Below are 14530 nucleotides of genomic sequence, written 5' to 3' on the forward strand. Positions count from 1 at the left end.
AGAACTCCCTAGATATTTACTTTAAGCTGATATTTCTACAATACGTTCTAAATAAAACATTATATGTGTACATGGTTGCTCTATATTTTTCAGCCCGACATAAAGATCGTCACTGTTTTATGTTGACACCCCAGTCCTAACATTTGGCACTTTGTTAGGTCAACAGCACAATCCTAACATTGGCACTGAGTTAGGGTGACAGCTGTGGTAATATCTCTTTAACCAATCGTCATTTAAACATCACAATGGCCACAGCAAGATCACAAGAGGATACTAACAGTCTGGTCGAAGTTGGGACGCTCAAACTAGAAGGTATATTATTGATAAGTCATATATAACAACTTTGGTGAGTTTTAATAACAAATCAATGCGTATAAATGGTTTTTCAAATGTACCAAATTCGATACGTGGAAATTATATAACATGATCACCATTTCAGCAAGTATAAATATAGACGACCTAGTTATATGTTATCTATAACATTAAATCTAATAAACGTAATGAATTCCTTCAGCGAATTTCCTTAGCATACCATTACCGAAGTAAACATATAGGGAGGTAGGCCGACAATACGGTCGTTCAAAACAATGGTCCGACTGCAGATAATGGGAAGCCATATTTGCGCCATAATAGAATAACAGGCCTAGTCTTTATCCATATTTTCCGTAACCACTCGAAAGCGAAATCGTGTGACATTAAGGATGGAGTCATCGTATTCACTTTAGTAATAAAAAAGATACTTTGTTAAACATTATGTATTTACTTAGTGTTAAAACCTAACGAACCAAATAAATAATTGTCTCTTGGTACAACATCCGATACCGATTTTGAATATTGCTAAACATTACGGACCTAAAAATGCCGCATCAAGAATTGGATTGATGGCAATCACATTACCATAGAACTCACATGCCTTTAATTACTTGATTCGTATGTTAATAATTGTATTTATTTATGTATGTATTGAACTATACTGACCCCATGACGCACTGGAAGAAATAATATCAATAAATGTACACGTATCCGTATCTATAAGATATATGTACATTTTCATCATTTCACGTGAGTTTCTCCATTCATTAATCAAAAGTATTTATTGAAAAACGTTAGAAAAAGCTACGCTAGTATTAGTTATATTATCTATTTTGTGTGTTTCTAAACATAAGTGACACTTAACTATGCCAAGTGCTTATCGTTTAAACATAGACTCTGTCTGTCGCCAATGTAATATCGTCTTTTTCCTCATTTACAAATGATCAGAATGGTGTTAAATGCGTTACAGTTTGAAAAGAAAAAGTGAATGAAAATTGTATTTACATATTTCTTTATGCACAGAATTAGTTCGTCATATCCTCCAGGGCCTATGTAGTTTTTCAATGGCTTTTAAATTATAAAATACAATTTAAATTTACTGTCTTACCTGGTGCTTTATTTTATTATATTATTTACCTTGATTAATTTCCTAGTTGTAAGGTAAGTGTCAGAATTGTAAGGGTAAAGCTTGACCTTTGGACTAAATTGAGTTCTTTGTGCAAATTTGTCTTCTCAGAGTATATCTATATTGCTTTTATTGGTTGGGCATCTAAGCAGCATCTACGATATACACCAGGGACTGAGGGATTTTTTTCGGGTATGTATATACCCTGGGCTATCTCATGTGTTTTATATTGATGTTTGGGCTATTGCTCACATATGACAATTTTCAGGAGTTATTTTAGTTTATGTAAAATCTCCGTTTTAGCGATAGTTTACTCAGACCAATGGAATTTGATTTTTATATTATGTTCGAATGTATAGGTTTGTAATATGTATAACAGATTGAAGTAGCAGTTATCTTGCTCGATTACAGTTTATGTTCTGCTGCGTTTTCCCTTTCCTAATTATGGTATAACAGTATTATTAAAACACAGTGGAAAAATATGACTTGTTTATAGTGGTCATACTAGACGACAAAGCATCTAGAACAACATAAAAGTTTGGTCATGATTCTATGCATATTTATTTTATCCTAGGTCGTGATTTACTGGACTTTCTGAGAGAACTTACTTCAGTCTAGTAAATTATCGAAATAATATCTCTGCAAACAAACATTACATAGATATCTAGCGTAAACAGAGATTGTATAGTATTATTATTGTTAGTATTAGTAGTAGTAGCAGTTGAAATAGCATATATGCTATAGTTCGTTGCACATATTGCGACTTTATTCCATCTGTAACTCATGTTCAGGTCAGCATCATTAATGTACCTATACTAATGATAATAACAACACAGCTAATACAACTATTACAATAACGGTAGCCATATTACGAAAAAGGACATTCGGTTTAGATCAAAAAATTATATTTAGATGTGTATAACTTTACTTTGCATTTTTAACTAATATGTCCGTATTTTGTGTACTCAGCATCATGATGTATGTCGCTTTGTCTCCATAGGTGGCCGTACACCCTTCTACAATGGAATTTTAGTTCAAGGAGACACGTTGCTGGTCATAGACTGGAATGCGAGGAATCTCCAGCTTTACAGTAGTCGTGATAGCAAACTGCTGTCTACATCACACGAGCTGGAGTCTGGTCCTTTTGGTGTCTGTTTTATTAGCGAGACGGATGTCGCTGTGTGTCTGTACTACAGTAATATTGTAATCATGTCATTTAAAGATATACATGACGTGAAACTGGTCAAAAATATAGATGTAAGCACAAGATTCATTTCATGTCATTCAGTGGCAAAACTGAATTCAAGCGACAAACTCGTTGTCAGCGGTTTGAAATACGACACCAACATGTTGTGTTGGGGCGTTGTATCGATTACAGATGGAAGCTTAGATTCAACTCACGACATCTGTAAAGGGGGCGGTGGTAGTCACTTGGCCATTAAAGACAACATAGTTTACATCTCGTGTTGGACGTATGACCCCACCGTTAAAGGTGTGTATGCATATGATATGCTTAATCCACATACACTAAAGTTTCTGTATCGACATCATTATTTACGAACACCGTGGTCAGTAATGGTTTACAAGGATTCCATTCTCGTTTGTGACTCGAACTCTAACAGCATTCATCAGCTGACGGAAAGTGGTCAGCTAGTGACCATACACACAGTGTCATCAAGGCCAGATGAAATATTCTACGATGACCAGAATGGAGTTATTTACACCACACATGGCTATGAAAGTAATGTGATTACAGTATACAGACTGGAGCATTTACATCCACCAGGTAATTCAATTTTAATTTACATCAACGTTTACATCACACGACACCAAAACCTACATACTTCATTGATTTACAATTCTCAATTCACCTTTCTAACAAATACGAGTTATAAATGTTACATTTGCAACTTAATAATAAAGGCAAAGATGATCAAAAGATGTAGAATAAAGTCAAAGTGGAATACATAATTATTTGTTTATTGTCATGATTTAAGTGTCTGCCATCATTGTCATGCATATGAATCGTTCTTGATTGTAAGCATAAATAAAATAGTATGTGTTAATTTAATATTTAATACAACTATTGTTATAGCCAAGATTACTCAATCCTGGTTGTTAAGTGATCTGCACCTTGTCTGGAATCACATAATTTTGATATAAAAATTATAATTCTATTTGGGCTATCGCAATGACGGCTGGCTACTAATCTCAGGTAATTACCAGTTCAGGGCAATACATCTTTTTCCGAGAGGATTACGCTTTCATTGCTAAATCCAAGCACGTAACATTGAAATGAGCTTTTCACGAAATTGTGATCTTGAAGTCAGAGTTCCCAGGTGACATGTAGTTATGTAAACTTTTTCTACATGCTACATGGAAGTAATGTCTATGGAGCCGTTCTGTATTTATCATGCAACGGAAATGTATCAACCACGTGTTACAATACAAACACTGAATGATCATATTTTATAGATATGTGTAATGCAATAAAAAATATTTACCATTTTACGGCAAAATGCTGTGTATGTTTACATAATTTAATCATCATACCAGATAACAGATCTTCTCACGTTCGTTCACTTTACTCACAAGGCTTGCCATATATTTCGATAATCTACATTATGAAATTACATTATTTAATGCAGGCCATATTTAGTACGATATGTTTACGCTTGCAAAGAATGATACAATTCCTTATGTGGTACACGACAAAGACGCGATTAAAATTAATGCAGTTCTTAGCTGAATGAACCAGGCGGACGATCCAAAACAAAACTTAATTTGATTATACGTTATTTTATGATTGTCTCTTCAGTCAAATTCAACAACCTATTGTTATTTTTTTAATTAAGACGATTGGCTACGGTATAATATAAGTTGCACCCAAACACAGGTCTTCGAAATCATTCACCTGACAAAGTATCTGTCGTAAGTTGCATGGACGTCACGAGAATGCTGGCGCAATTAAAAAGTAAAAATATGTGACTACATTTAATATAGCAAGTAATTTAGGCATTTGTTGTTATCATTATTATTATTATTATTATTATTATTATTAAAGACAGAATGAACCATAAACATGAATGCAGAATATGTAATAATTAAAATATTCAGACAATATTTTTATTAGATCAATAATAAATAGAAATAGAAATAACAATATTGTAATACAGAGATTAATGTTTTATCATAATTTTAAAATTAAGACATTTGTTCAGGTTTTGTTCAAATGAATGATTTAAAGGTTTACCAGACACTTACAGTTATATTTAGAAATTGTTTTTAGTGTATTTACATCAACAATCTTATGAATGATAATGTATGCAGTACATACTGTTTTAAACGTTAAACTGCTGGCATGATGAATGCCATCTAAATAGGAATTAATATATTTATATTTACCTGCATCAGTCTTACGACAATGCACATTGTTATATAGAGTCTGTAATAAAAGTATGAGTTCTTTCAAAGACTGATGGTGGAGTATGATTCACACTAAAACGTGACATTGTTTGTTTAACAATATAGATGCAATGGCCTCAAACATTCTGAAAAAGTGTCTGGTGTAAATCACATCTGTTGGATCGATTAATACATATATGTACATTTCAGTATCCTTTCCGTGAAGTTGGGGTACTAATATCAGTACTAGATGCAACAGGAGGTTGTATAATTTCTTACAATTTACCAATAAATTATATATGTACAGTACTATTTAATACTACGATAACAGTATTATTGAGTACATGTATGATTCATAGGTAAATTGTCAGCAATGATATGATACGTAGTTTATAGATAAACTAACGTTCTGAATGTTTAATATAAATATAATGGTTTCTCATTTGGGAATACAGATTACAATAATAGCTGGAGAGCATTCAAACTTATTAACTTGTAAAACAGACTGGATATTGTAAGAAGTATTAAATGAACTGTTAATTCTCTAATTATTTTGGTATATGAGCGACCGGTGTTATTTAGTTTCATCATGATACATAAAGACCTTGGATTAGATGTGCAACTTTCAGAAAACTGCTAACTCTGCTTTGTTGTGAAAGGTTTTCTAATCTATTTATTGCATTTTCAAGCCTGGTATTGCATAACATTTCAAACATCACTTGTCATATGTAAAACAATAAAAGTTAGTTTACTTTAGCTTTAAATTCAAACTCATATTTGCGCAAATGGAAACGTCCATTTTGATTGGCTTTCAGCTTTAAATGGTATCAATTTCACATTATTATAAAATTGTAAATGAAATAAATTCACATTACATGAAAGTAGAAATGAATGCCAACATATCTCCATTGCGCATGTCGAAAATGCCAACAACGTCCACTTTAAACTTGTCCCTCGTTCAGCAGCACATAATAACTGTAAAGTGGGATCGTAATGGTTCCTGTTGAGTCTGTTTAAAAAAGGAGAGTCCTGTATTGATCCTTATATAGATTTAAAAGTTGCGATTTTTATCGACACCGAATCGAACGCAGGTAAACTGTATATGGTGAGTTTTATTAACAAAGGATTTGTAAATGTTGGAGATATTTATTAACGTGAAGAACAATGATTGAGCATGAAAACATATATTAGACTCTTTAACACTGCAAGAAGTCCGTTTATTTACTTTTCTTCAAAGTTGATAATATTTGACTAACCCATTACATCCACAGGTGTTCCAATAGAAATTCTCAGCATGGATGACAGATCCATCCAACTTTTTGAAGAAGCACTTAAAGATGGAAAGGAGACTGTATACAACTTACGAATCATGGTTGTCGGACACATGGGTGTAGGAAAGACAACCCTAGTCAAGCGTCTTCTTGGCGAGGAGGTACAAATTTCTGAGAGACGTAGTACAGAGGGCATAGATGTATATGTCAATTGCTGTGATGTTTCTTTATCAAACCATGAATGGACAAGGCGAACACAGGGTATGTGTGCATAAATACTCATGAGTGATCTATTTATCTGTGTTATATATATATATATATATATATATATATATATATATATATATATATATATATATATATATATATATATATATGTGAAATGTATTGTGTTATATGTTATCTGTCCATGCACCTGTTTTTTGCGTCTGCACAATAACTCAAGTTTTCCACCATTTAATGTTCTCAACCATTGTAAAGTGTTTGTATTTGGGCAAGAAAGGTCCTTTCATGTACTAATTTCAGGCTGAAAAGTTTTTGCATCAAGGTTAAGGTTTAGGGCACTTAGAAAAGGAAACCTGCCATACACTTAGCAATTAAAACTTTTCCAAGTTCGCCAGCAAGGTGACGACACTGGGCATTAGATCAGTACAGCTTTCATTTAGGACTAACCAGGCATTATAAGACTCTAGTTGAAAACCCCATGTTGATATGACCGTCCATTCTGGAAAAGGAATAGTTATAAGATTTACAATATGGCTGTAATGGTGGCCATATTGGATATCCAAGCAGCAGCAGCTTTATTTAGAACTAACTAGATCATGGGATGAATATTTGTTTAAAGTTTTATGGCAATAGTTCAGGTATTCAAAATGAAAGTAGAGATACCAAATTTACGCTAATGTACGGACAAACAATGAACTACAGGTCGTCCCATTAAAACATCGTCTAGAACAGATACAGCTAAAGATGGTTTCTGTAAGAATATTATAACATCGATGGTCTGAAGAATTAGTTTGGATTTTAGATTTCCCAGATTTTGAAGCTACCGGGGGTTTGACTGAAAATGAACACAGCAATTCCCAGAAGAAATTACAAACTCATGACAGATTTAAGTATTATTTTCTACACATTTTGCAAGGGTTATATATAAAGGGTAATATTCTCTTTACCAATTTATGTATTCAGTTTTGAGCACAGAAGTTTGCATGTAATTGCAAACATTTAGAGTGTTTCTCCAATGTTTATAAAGTTAATCTCATTAATTCCATTTTTATAAAAAGACTCAGCACGTTTGTAAACAGTAAAATGTGGAAACGGGTATATTTTGAAATAAGTGGCGTCAGTGTAGATGGTCATTGTATTTGCTTAAATATATATATTGATTGCATCCTGTATGTGCCCCTTGGCTTTTAGCTACCCTATATTGCATGCTAACATGTTTTTCAACATAGCTCTATGGTGAGTGGCATCTGTGCTAACACTATATAAGCCATTAACTAAGCTGGGGGTTCCGTTTAGAAGGCATGCATTTGCTGATTTGTGTGTATATGTGTGTGTTTTATTTGTCATTCATAATGATGGTTGAAATTTAACAATAGTACATTAGCCCCATGCTAGTGAATTTACTTTTAGAATATAGTTTTCCTAGTTTCAATAATCCAATCGCTTGTTAATATCCATATGTGTCTTACATTGTTTTCTGTGAAGGATTACTGAAGATTCAGCTAGACTAGTACATTTCTCAGTCTACTAGTCCTTCTGGTTTTTAAGAAATGTATGTTACAATCTAAGTATGTTAATAGTTTAAAGACCAAAGAACATATTTGCTTTTGGATTATAGTTTAATAAATACAATTCATATATTAAATCTGTAATCAAATCTAGACTTTCCCTCCCAAACTGATTGGAATTCCACATCTTTTACTGCATCAATATATACCATTGCAAATGGACCTATCTTCCAAGAAATGTGAGGGATGAGGGGCAATCATTCAAATGCGAAACTACTATACACTTCATAAATCCTATTGCAGGTAACGCTTAGATAAAGGGTCCATTCTTTCTACTAGCAAAGTAGTTAGTTTTCAGTTTTAAATAGTCAATGTTTGACAATAAACATAATTTAATTGATATTTATAAAAAATGTAGACAGTGTTTTCAACGATTTATGTCTAAGCAAATTATAAAACTTACTTGCACATACAATCTTACAAGTTCATGTCTCAAAGGCTCTCATACATTAAGCCAGTCCATAGTCAACATAGTCATTGGGCATTAGCTTGTTCCACACTTGTACAGTAAAGTTAATTAAATGATCTTGAAAAGACTCATTGGCAGACTATGCTACAGGCTTTTACAGATGAAATATATCTTATAAATTGTTTTTTATATTTTTGTTATGGTACAAATTCAAGTTTTCACTAAAATGTATTTCAGCCATGCTGCTAATGTATCCCTGGAGAATCTTTAACAAGTTTTTGAAATATTTACAATGTCTTTGTGTTTATTTGTCTTAGTTAAATATAAACGTGCTGTTTAGCTGAGGCTTCTGATACTTTAGAAAATGTAGAGGACACTGATGATGTTAAACAATATAATATTCTGTATGAAATTGTGTTTTTTTGTATTTTCTTATTACCGATGCTGGATTCGTTTTGACTTGATGCCAAGGTACGTAATTTGCAACTCTTCTAAATGATGCTACATCCTTTGGTAGTGTATGTATAAATGGCTGTGAACATTCTTGCTATGTTTGTATTAGGATTAACACCATTTTCCAGCAAAAGATAGGCTATACATGGCGGCCCTTATTAAGAGTGGAGGAAGAACCCACGAAACCCCAGAATGAACCACTGATTCAAAATAAGCTACTGGTAAACTTTTTCACGTACCCACATTGGCCGAGCCCGAGACTCGAACCCACATACACAAAAGTGAGATGGCCGTTAACTGTAACGATGGCCACTGGGCCACTCGGAGGCCCTCCGTCAGTACTGTAATATTTGTGATTGTAGTGCAATTAAGTGATTGCAAGATGGCATAGGTATCTTAATATAAAATTTAACTCTGATTTTAGGTTGCTCAGTTTTATTGCAATAATCATTGAATTAAACTAAACAATATCAGATGGAAATATGTAACTAAACAATATAATTAACAATTAAGCATAATTTAAACTCCCTTCGTATTTGATTATACTGGTACAGAGGTGAATATCAAAGTAAATAAAATTGATTAATAAATACAATGTCAATTACACCAACTGAATTAAATATAATAATGGACTTGTAATAAAAATTTCAGATCACTAAACCTTCATATGGGCAGTTATTCTTTACTGTATGAAAATTAAATCTGTATGCTTATAATGTTAGAGAAATCATTTATATGCAATGATTTTACCTAGTACTTTTCAAGTCCTTATCTGTAATAGATTATGATCAAATCTGTTTTATTTACTACAAGTTGAAATGCTAATAAATTTAAAATATGTACCCATAAAACTACAGCCGAAAATCATATCCCCAGTACGAAATATATTTAAGAAAATTAGAGTATACAATGATGAACAACGTAATTTTTACAGTAACTTAAAAATAATTGATTAGATAATAATTGACTCACACAAAACATATAAACAAAGTCTTTTCCAAAACTTCACACATATTTGAAGCACTAATTAAAACCAACGAAGACTCGAAAGTTAACACTAGCGAGGTCACCGCATGTCTTTAAACACTGCATATTATACTAAGGAGTAATATTGAAGAAAACAACTGCCAACCGCTGGTTCAAAACAATAGACAGTAAGGAAAGTATATAATTTATACAGGTATTTATAGTATTAGAGTTAGTTGCATTCGCTGCCAACGAATTTCACTGCCGATTGTTCTTAAAAACATGTTTATCACATGCCTGCCATGTAACGCTGCTGTAAGTATGCAAATTCCTTATATATTGCTAATTTCTCCCTGTATAATAAGCATAAAAACAAAAATAAAAACAATTACAAGTCTGCAATAAATAAAAGAGTATATGTAGGGGAAGTTACGCATGATATTGATTGTGACTTGAGAAATCAAATTATGCATAAATATAACGCTAGACATTTAAAACTATACTGACCACTTTCAACGACTAATGTAATTGTTCCCTCTCATATACATAAACCTACCAAGAACAACACAGACTTTCAATATGCTAACATAGCAGTGAAATGAAACAATTAATCAGTATATACCATCTACAGAGACAATTAAATGATTTGAGATGTTATTAACAGTGTGACAACTGTAACCATGTTTAAAGAAACTGATTATAAAACTCGTAACACAAACTGAACCTGTGTGAATAATTAAACTTGATATTGAATGCCATCATCTAAAATGCATAGAAAATTAAATATTACTTTCATGGAAAATAAACTGTGCCCGTAAACTAAAACGTTTTAAACAAAATATGTTTTGAAAAGGAAATCATGCCCTGTGTTTCACATTAAAATAAAGAAGTCATAAAGGACTTGGGCCTTGCTGCTCTCTTCTTTCACACTATTACTGAACTACATTTGTGTGTTCAGGTCAAATTTAAATTTTCATTGTAAGCTTGGTTTCAGAATTAAATTGTGTATGCTGTTCTTTGGGATTTTTTCAGATTCAGGACAGGACCATCGACTGCAACGCATTGCCAGAGTCCTGAATGAGCAGCAATCAATGAAGGAGAATGTCGTTGATAAGGAACAGTCCTTAACTACTCCTCATAGAGAGAGAAGTCTTAAAAGTCTTGATGGAAATCTTGTTGCTTTTGAAAATAAGGATACAGAAGTACTATATGACCATTCTTCTCAGCAAGTCAGTTGTCAAGATCTTACAACTGCCAATAGACAGCAAGACATTGGTCAAGATCTTTCATCTACTACTAGTCAGCAATACATTGGTCAAAATCTTCCATTCACCACTAGTCAGCAAGATCTTTCATCTACCGCTAGTCTGCATAATGGGTCCCCTTCTAATTTCGTTCAGACGAAGCCTACCAAGTCTGAAACAATCACGATAGCCATGCTAAAATTGTTAAACGAAAATATTAATAAATTAGAAAATACTGGCAAAACCTCACTTATGACAATTTGGGACTTTGCAGGCCAGTATGCATTTTATACAACACACCAGATATTCCTGACAAGACGAGCCATATACATCTTGGTTTCTGATGTTAGTGGACATGTTACTGATCTTGTGGCTGATGAGTGTTATTTTGATAGCGAAGGGATAATGAAGTGCAAAGTTCAAGGTAAGGTTTGATTTACTACTTCAATGTCAGAATGAAATAAATGAATCATAGTTCATAGTTACTTACAATACAGTCACAGTACATATTTATACCCCACTGGAAAGAAGAGACAATATAAATAAACAATAGCATTTAGAAACACTTTGACATGCCCGAATAAACTGAAAATTGACATAAGAATTGCATGTATCTTGGTATCTAGGTGCATACACATATTCTTTTCCACATCCAATATTAACCTCAGCATTTTTTAAACTTTTAGTTCAGTATCATTTTATTTTCACATCTAATATAGTTACATTGTGCATCCATCTTTATTTACCAAATTAAATGTGCTCATTATCAAACTTCTGACATGGAGACCACGTTCAGTAAAGAAATATGTAATTTCAGCATATCAGATCAAGGTTTGATATACAGTTCATGGCCAAGAAAGATATGTGTCATCATTATATATCAACGAAAGGCTTCATATACAGGCTCACATTTGGTTAACGAGTAACTATGTTGATTTCTAGCTTGCTGGTCTTTTTCACTGCAACTCGAGTTTCCAGAATCTACAGTTGCAAGGCATTGAGGAGATATTACACAAGGGTTAAGAAAGAAGGATGTTGATTTTGAATTTAGAGGTCAAGGTCAATGTGATTTATATGACACAAATTATAGTTTCTTTCCAATTACTTAAATTATCCGTTATATACAGTTATTCAGCCTTGTTGATAACTTGTACTTCTCAGAAAGAAGGACTGTCCTGATTATAGGCTCAATAGGCTCAATAGTTTAAAGGTCAAGGTTACAAAGATTGAAAGAAAATGATGGTTTCCTAAGTAATGTGGTCTTATCTATTATTACAAACTTCACTGATTAATTACACTTGTAGCAGGAATAACACTGTTGATTCAAATTAAAAAAGTCAAATATCAAAATCACCTGTGATTGGTGAAATAAAAATGGTTTCTGAACTATGATATAGATTCTATAATAAATACCTCAACCAATGTTTGTAAATGGCTTACATTTAGGATTAGGACATCACCTGTTGATTTTGGAGCCAAGAGACCAAAGGTTGCAGCCACTATGAGAAAGAAGAAAAATGGTTACCGAATAACAACATTTATTCTATAATTCAGACTTGGACGAAACTTTGTGGATGGGTTGTAATTAGGATAGGAAAAGGTCAAATTAGGGTACAACAATCCGACGTAAATGTGTTTGCTATATAAAGGAACAATACTGTTTTTGCACAAATATGCCATTTACTTACAAACTGCTATTAATCATAGGGAGAACATGAGCCACTCATACTACTTTTGTGTGTATTGTTTTCAGAGCTAATTGAGGTTTGGCTCAACTCAATACATTCGTGTGCACCATCAGATGACGCCAGCAACCTGCCTGTGATTTTAGTGGGAACACATGTGGATAAAATTTCACAGGTAAAATTAAGGCTATTGTCAGTGTGCTATAATATCGTCTTTCTGGCCTCTTTATTGTTCCTAGAACACAAGAGCTTATGGCATGTAGTCAATTGTCCATCTGTCAATCAGCATAAGTCATTGTTTCTGCATCTAATGTGACTGTGGCATAATGCCCCTGTGCTAGACATTGCTATAAACTGCCACACCACATACAGTGAAGTGATATGACTGAAAATGTTTTAAAGCAACTTTAAAAATCAAACACGCACACCTTTTCTAAAGAAAACGTTTCATTGCTATGTGGTTTTGAATAAAAAACTTGTAGTATAGCTGTGCCTTAGCAAACAGGAAGCTGATTTGACATCAAATATTGCCATGACTTTGGTCATTTTGAAAAGGTGTACCAAGATAACTGAGCCTCAAACAATGATACTCCATTTAGAAAATAAGTGAGCATAACAAATAATCTTTATGAGTTTTCATGCATATCAAATTGATTGATCTTACTCGGTGTGTGAAACAGTCATGCAAGACCACAGAACCTATAATATGAATAAAACATAATTACTGGTACTATCAGTAACCAGTTAACCCTACATTTCATGATACAAGAAGACAAGATTCGGTTGGAGTAAAATGTAGGTAGACATGAACATCAGATAATATTAAGGCTATCTATATAATGAATCTGGACTCCGCCACAATATGGAATTTATACCCCATATCAGAGTTGTTAACCTTTATTAAATTCAGTATAACATGGTCACTGTTTATTGGCATGGAATATGCTGCTAACTGTCAATCTGATCAGAATCCATTGATAAATCATCTACTAGTAGATGATGGGTATGAGAATCAGTTGTTGTAAGTCTGAATGATCACTTAGACTAAGCCTACAAAGATGTTGATATGGTATCCAAATTCAGCTGCTTATGAAAATTTGGTCTTTGGGTTGCTAGTACAATTTAAACTTTGACAGCATTGTCATTGTATTGACATGCATCCTATTTCTGCATTCTTTATTCATTTGCTTCATTTAATAGAAGCCCGTCAGACAACTAAGTACTGCACAGTGGTAGAGGAATGGCGATTCATAATGTAAGGTTCTCCCAATATTGAGACATAGACTTGAGTCATGGAAATCGCCAAAGTTGTGTATGGCTAAAGGGCATATTTATGTCATTTACATTTCAACTTATAGGGGTACCTAATGATTACATTAGACCGATATGTTCAGATGCCTCGTTAATTATGACAATGAATAACGTATTTGTGTTAGATATGTGAGATTTAGCCCATTTTTTAGGTTGCTGGACAATTTGTTTCTTTGACTGATTATCTGCCTTCTAGGTTTGTTAATTGCATTGTCAATCAAAGATGTAAACAAACCAATAAGTAGTACTCAAGGTCAGTTAACAAATAAACCATATCAACTCACAAAAGCAAAACATAAAAATAAATTATTGTTTGTTTTCTTCATGGTTAAGATTGCTTGTTTGACAAGTATCATGTAGCAGGGATTACAGTAAAACTCGTTCTTCTTCTCTACATAATTGTTACCAACTTTGTATTTGTTATCCTCTACAGTTTATTGTCATACTGTGACATATCATTTGCGCGTCTTTACCTCTTCTTTGTCTATCAGTATTGATGGTGATATTTGTTACCCAAATCTATGCAAGTCTCTGCATTTCTGTAAATTGTTGTTG

At 33.1% G+C, this 14530-nt stretch overlaps 1 protein-coding gene across 1 annotated transcript; it reads left to right on the plus strand.

The window, feature by feature from the left end:
- The first annotated feature begins 245 nt into the window (after positions 1–245).
- Positions 246–11414, plus strand: LOC149784601 (uncharacterized). Its single transcript, XM_089933015.1, has 4 exons — positions 246–312; positions 2439–2591; positions 6115–6375; positions 10768–11414. The coding sequence occupies exons 1-4, from the start codon at positions 246–248 to the stop codon at positions 11412–11414; spliced, it is 1128 nt and encodes a 375-aa protein (XP_089789141.1).
- The last annotated feature ends 3116 nt before the right edge of the window (positions 11415–14530 follow it).

This window comes from Sinohyriopsis cumingii, chromosome 14 (assembly GCF_028554795.1).
Source record: "Sinohyriopsis cumingii isolate HCF-2022 chromosome 14, ASM2855479v2, whole genome shotgun sequence".
In the NCBI taxonomy this organism is placed as follows: Eukaryota; Metazoa; Mollusca; class Bivalvia; order Unionida; family Unionidae; genus Sinohyriopsis; species Sinohyriopsis cumingii.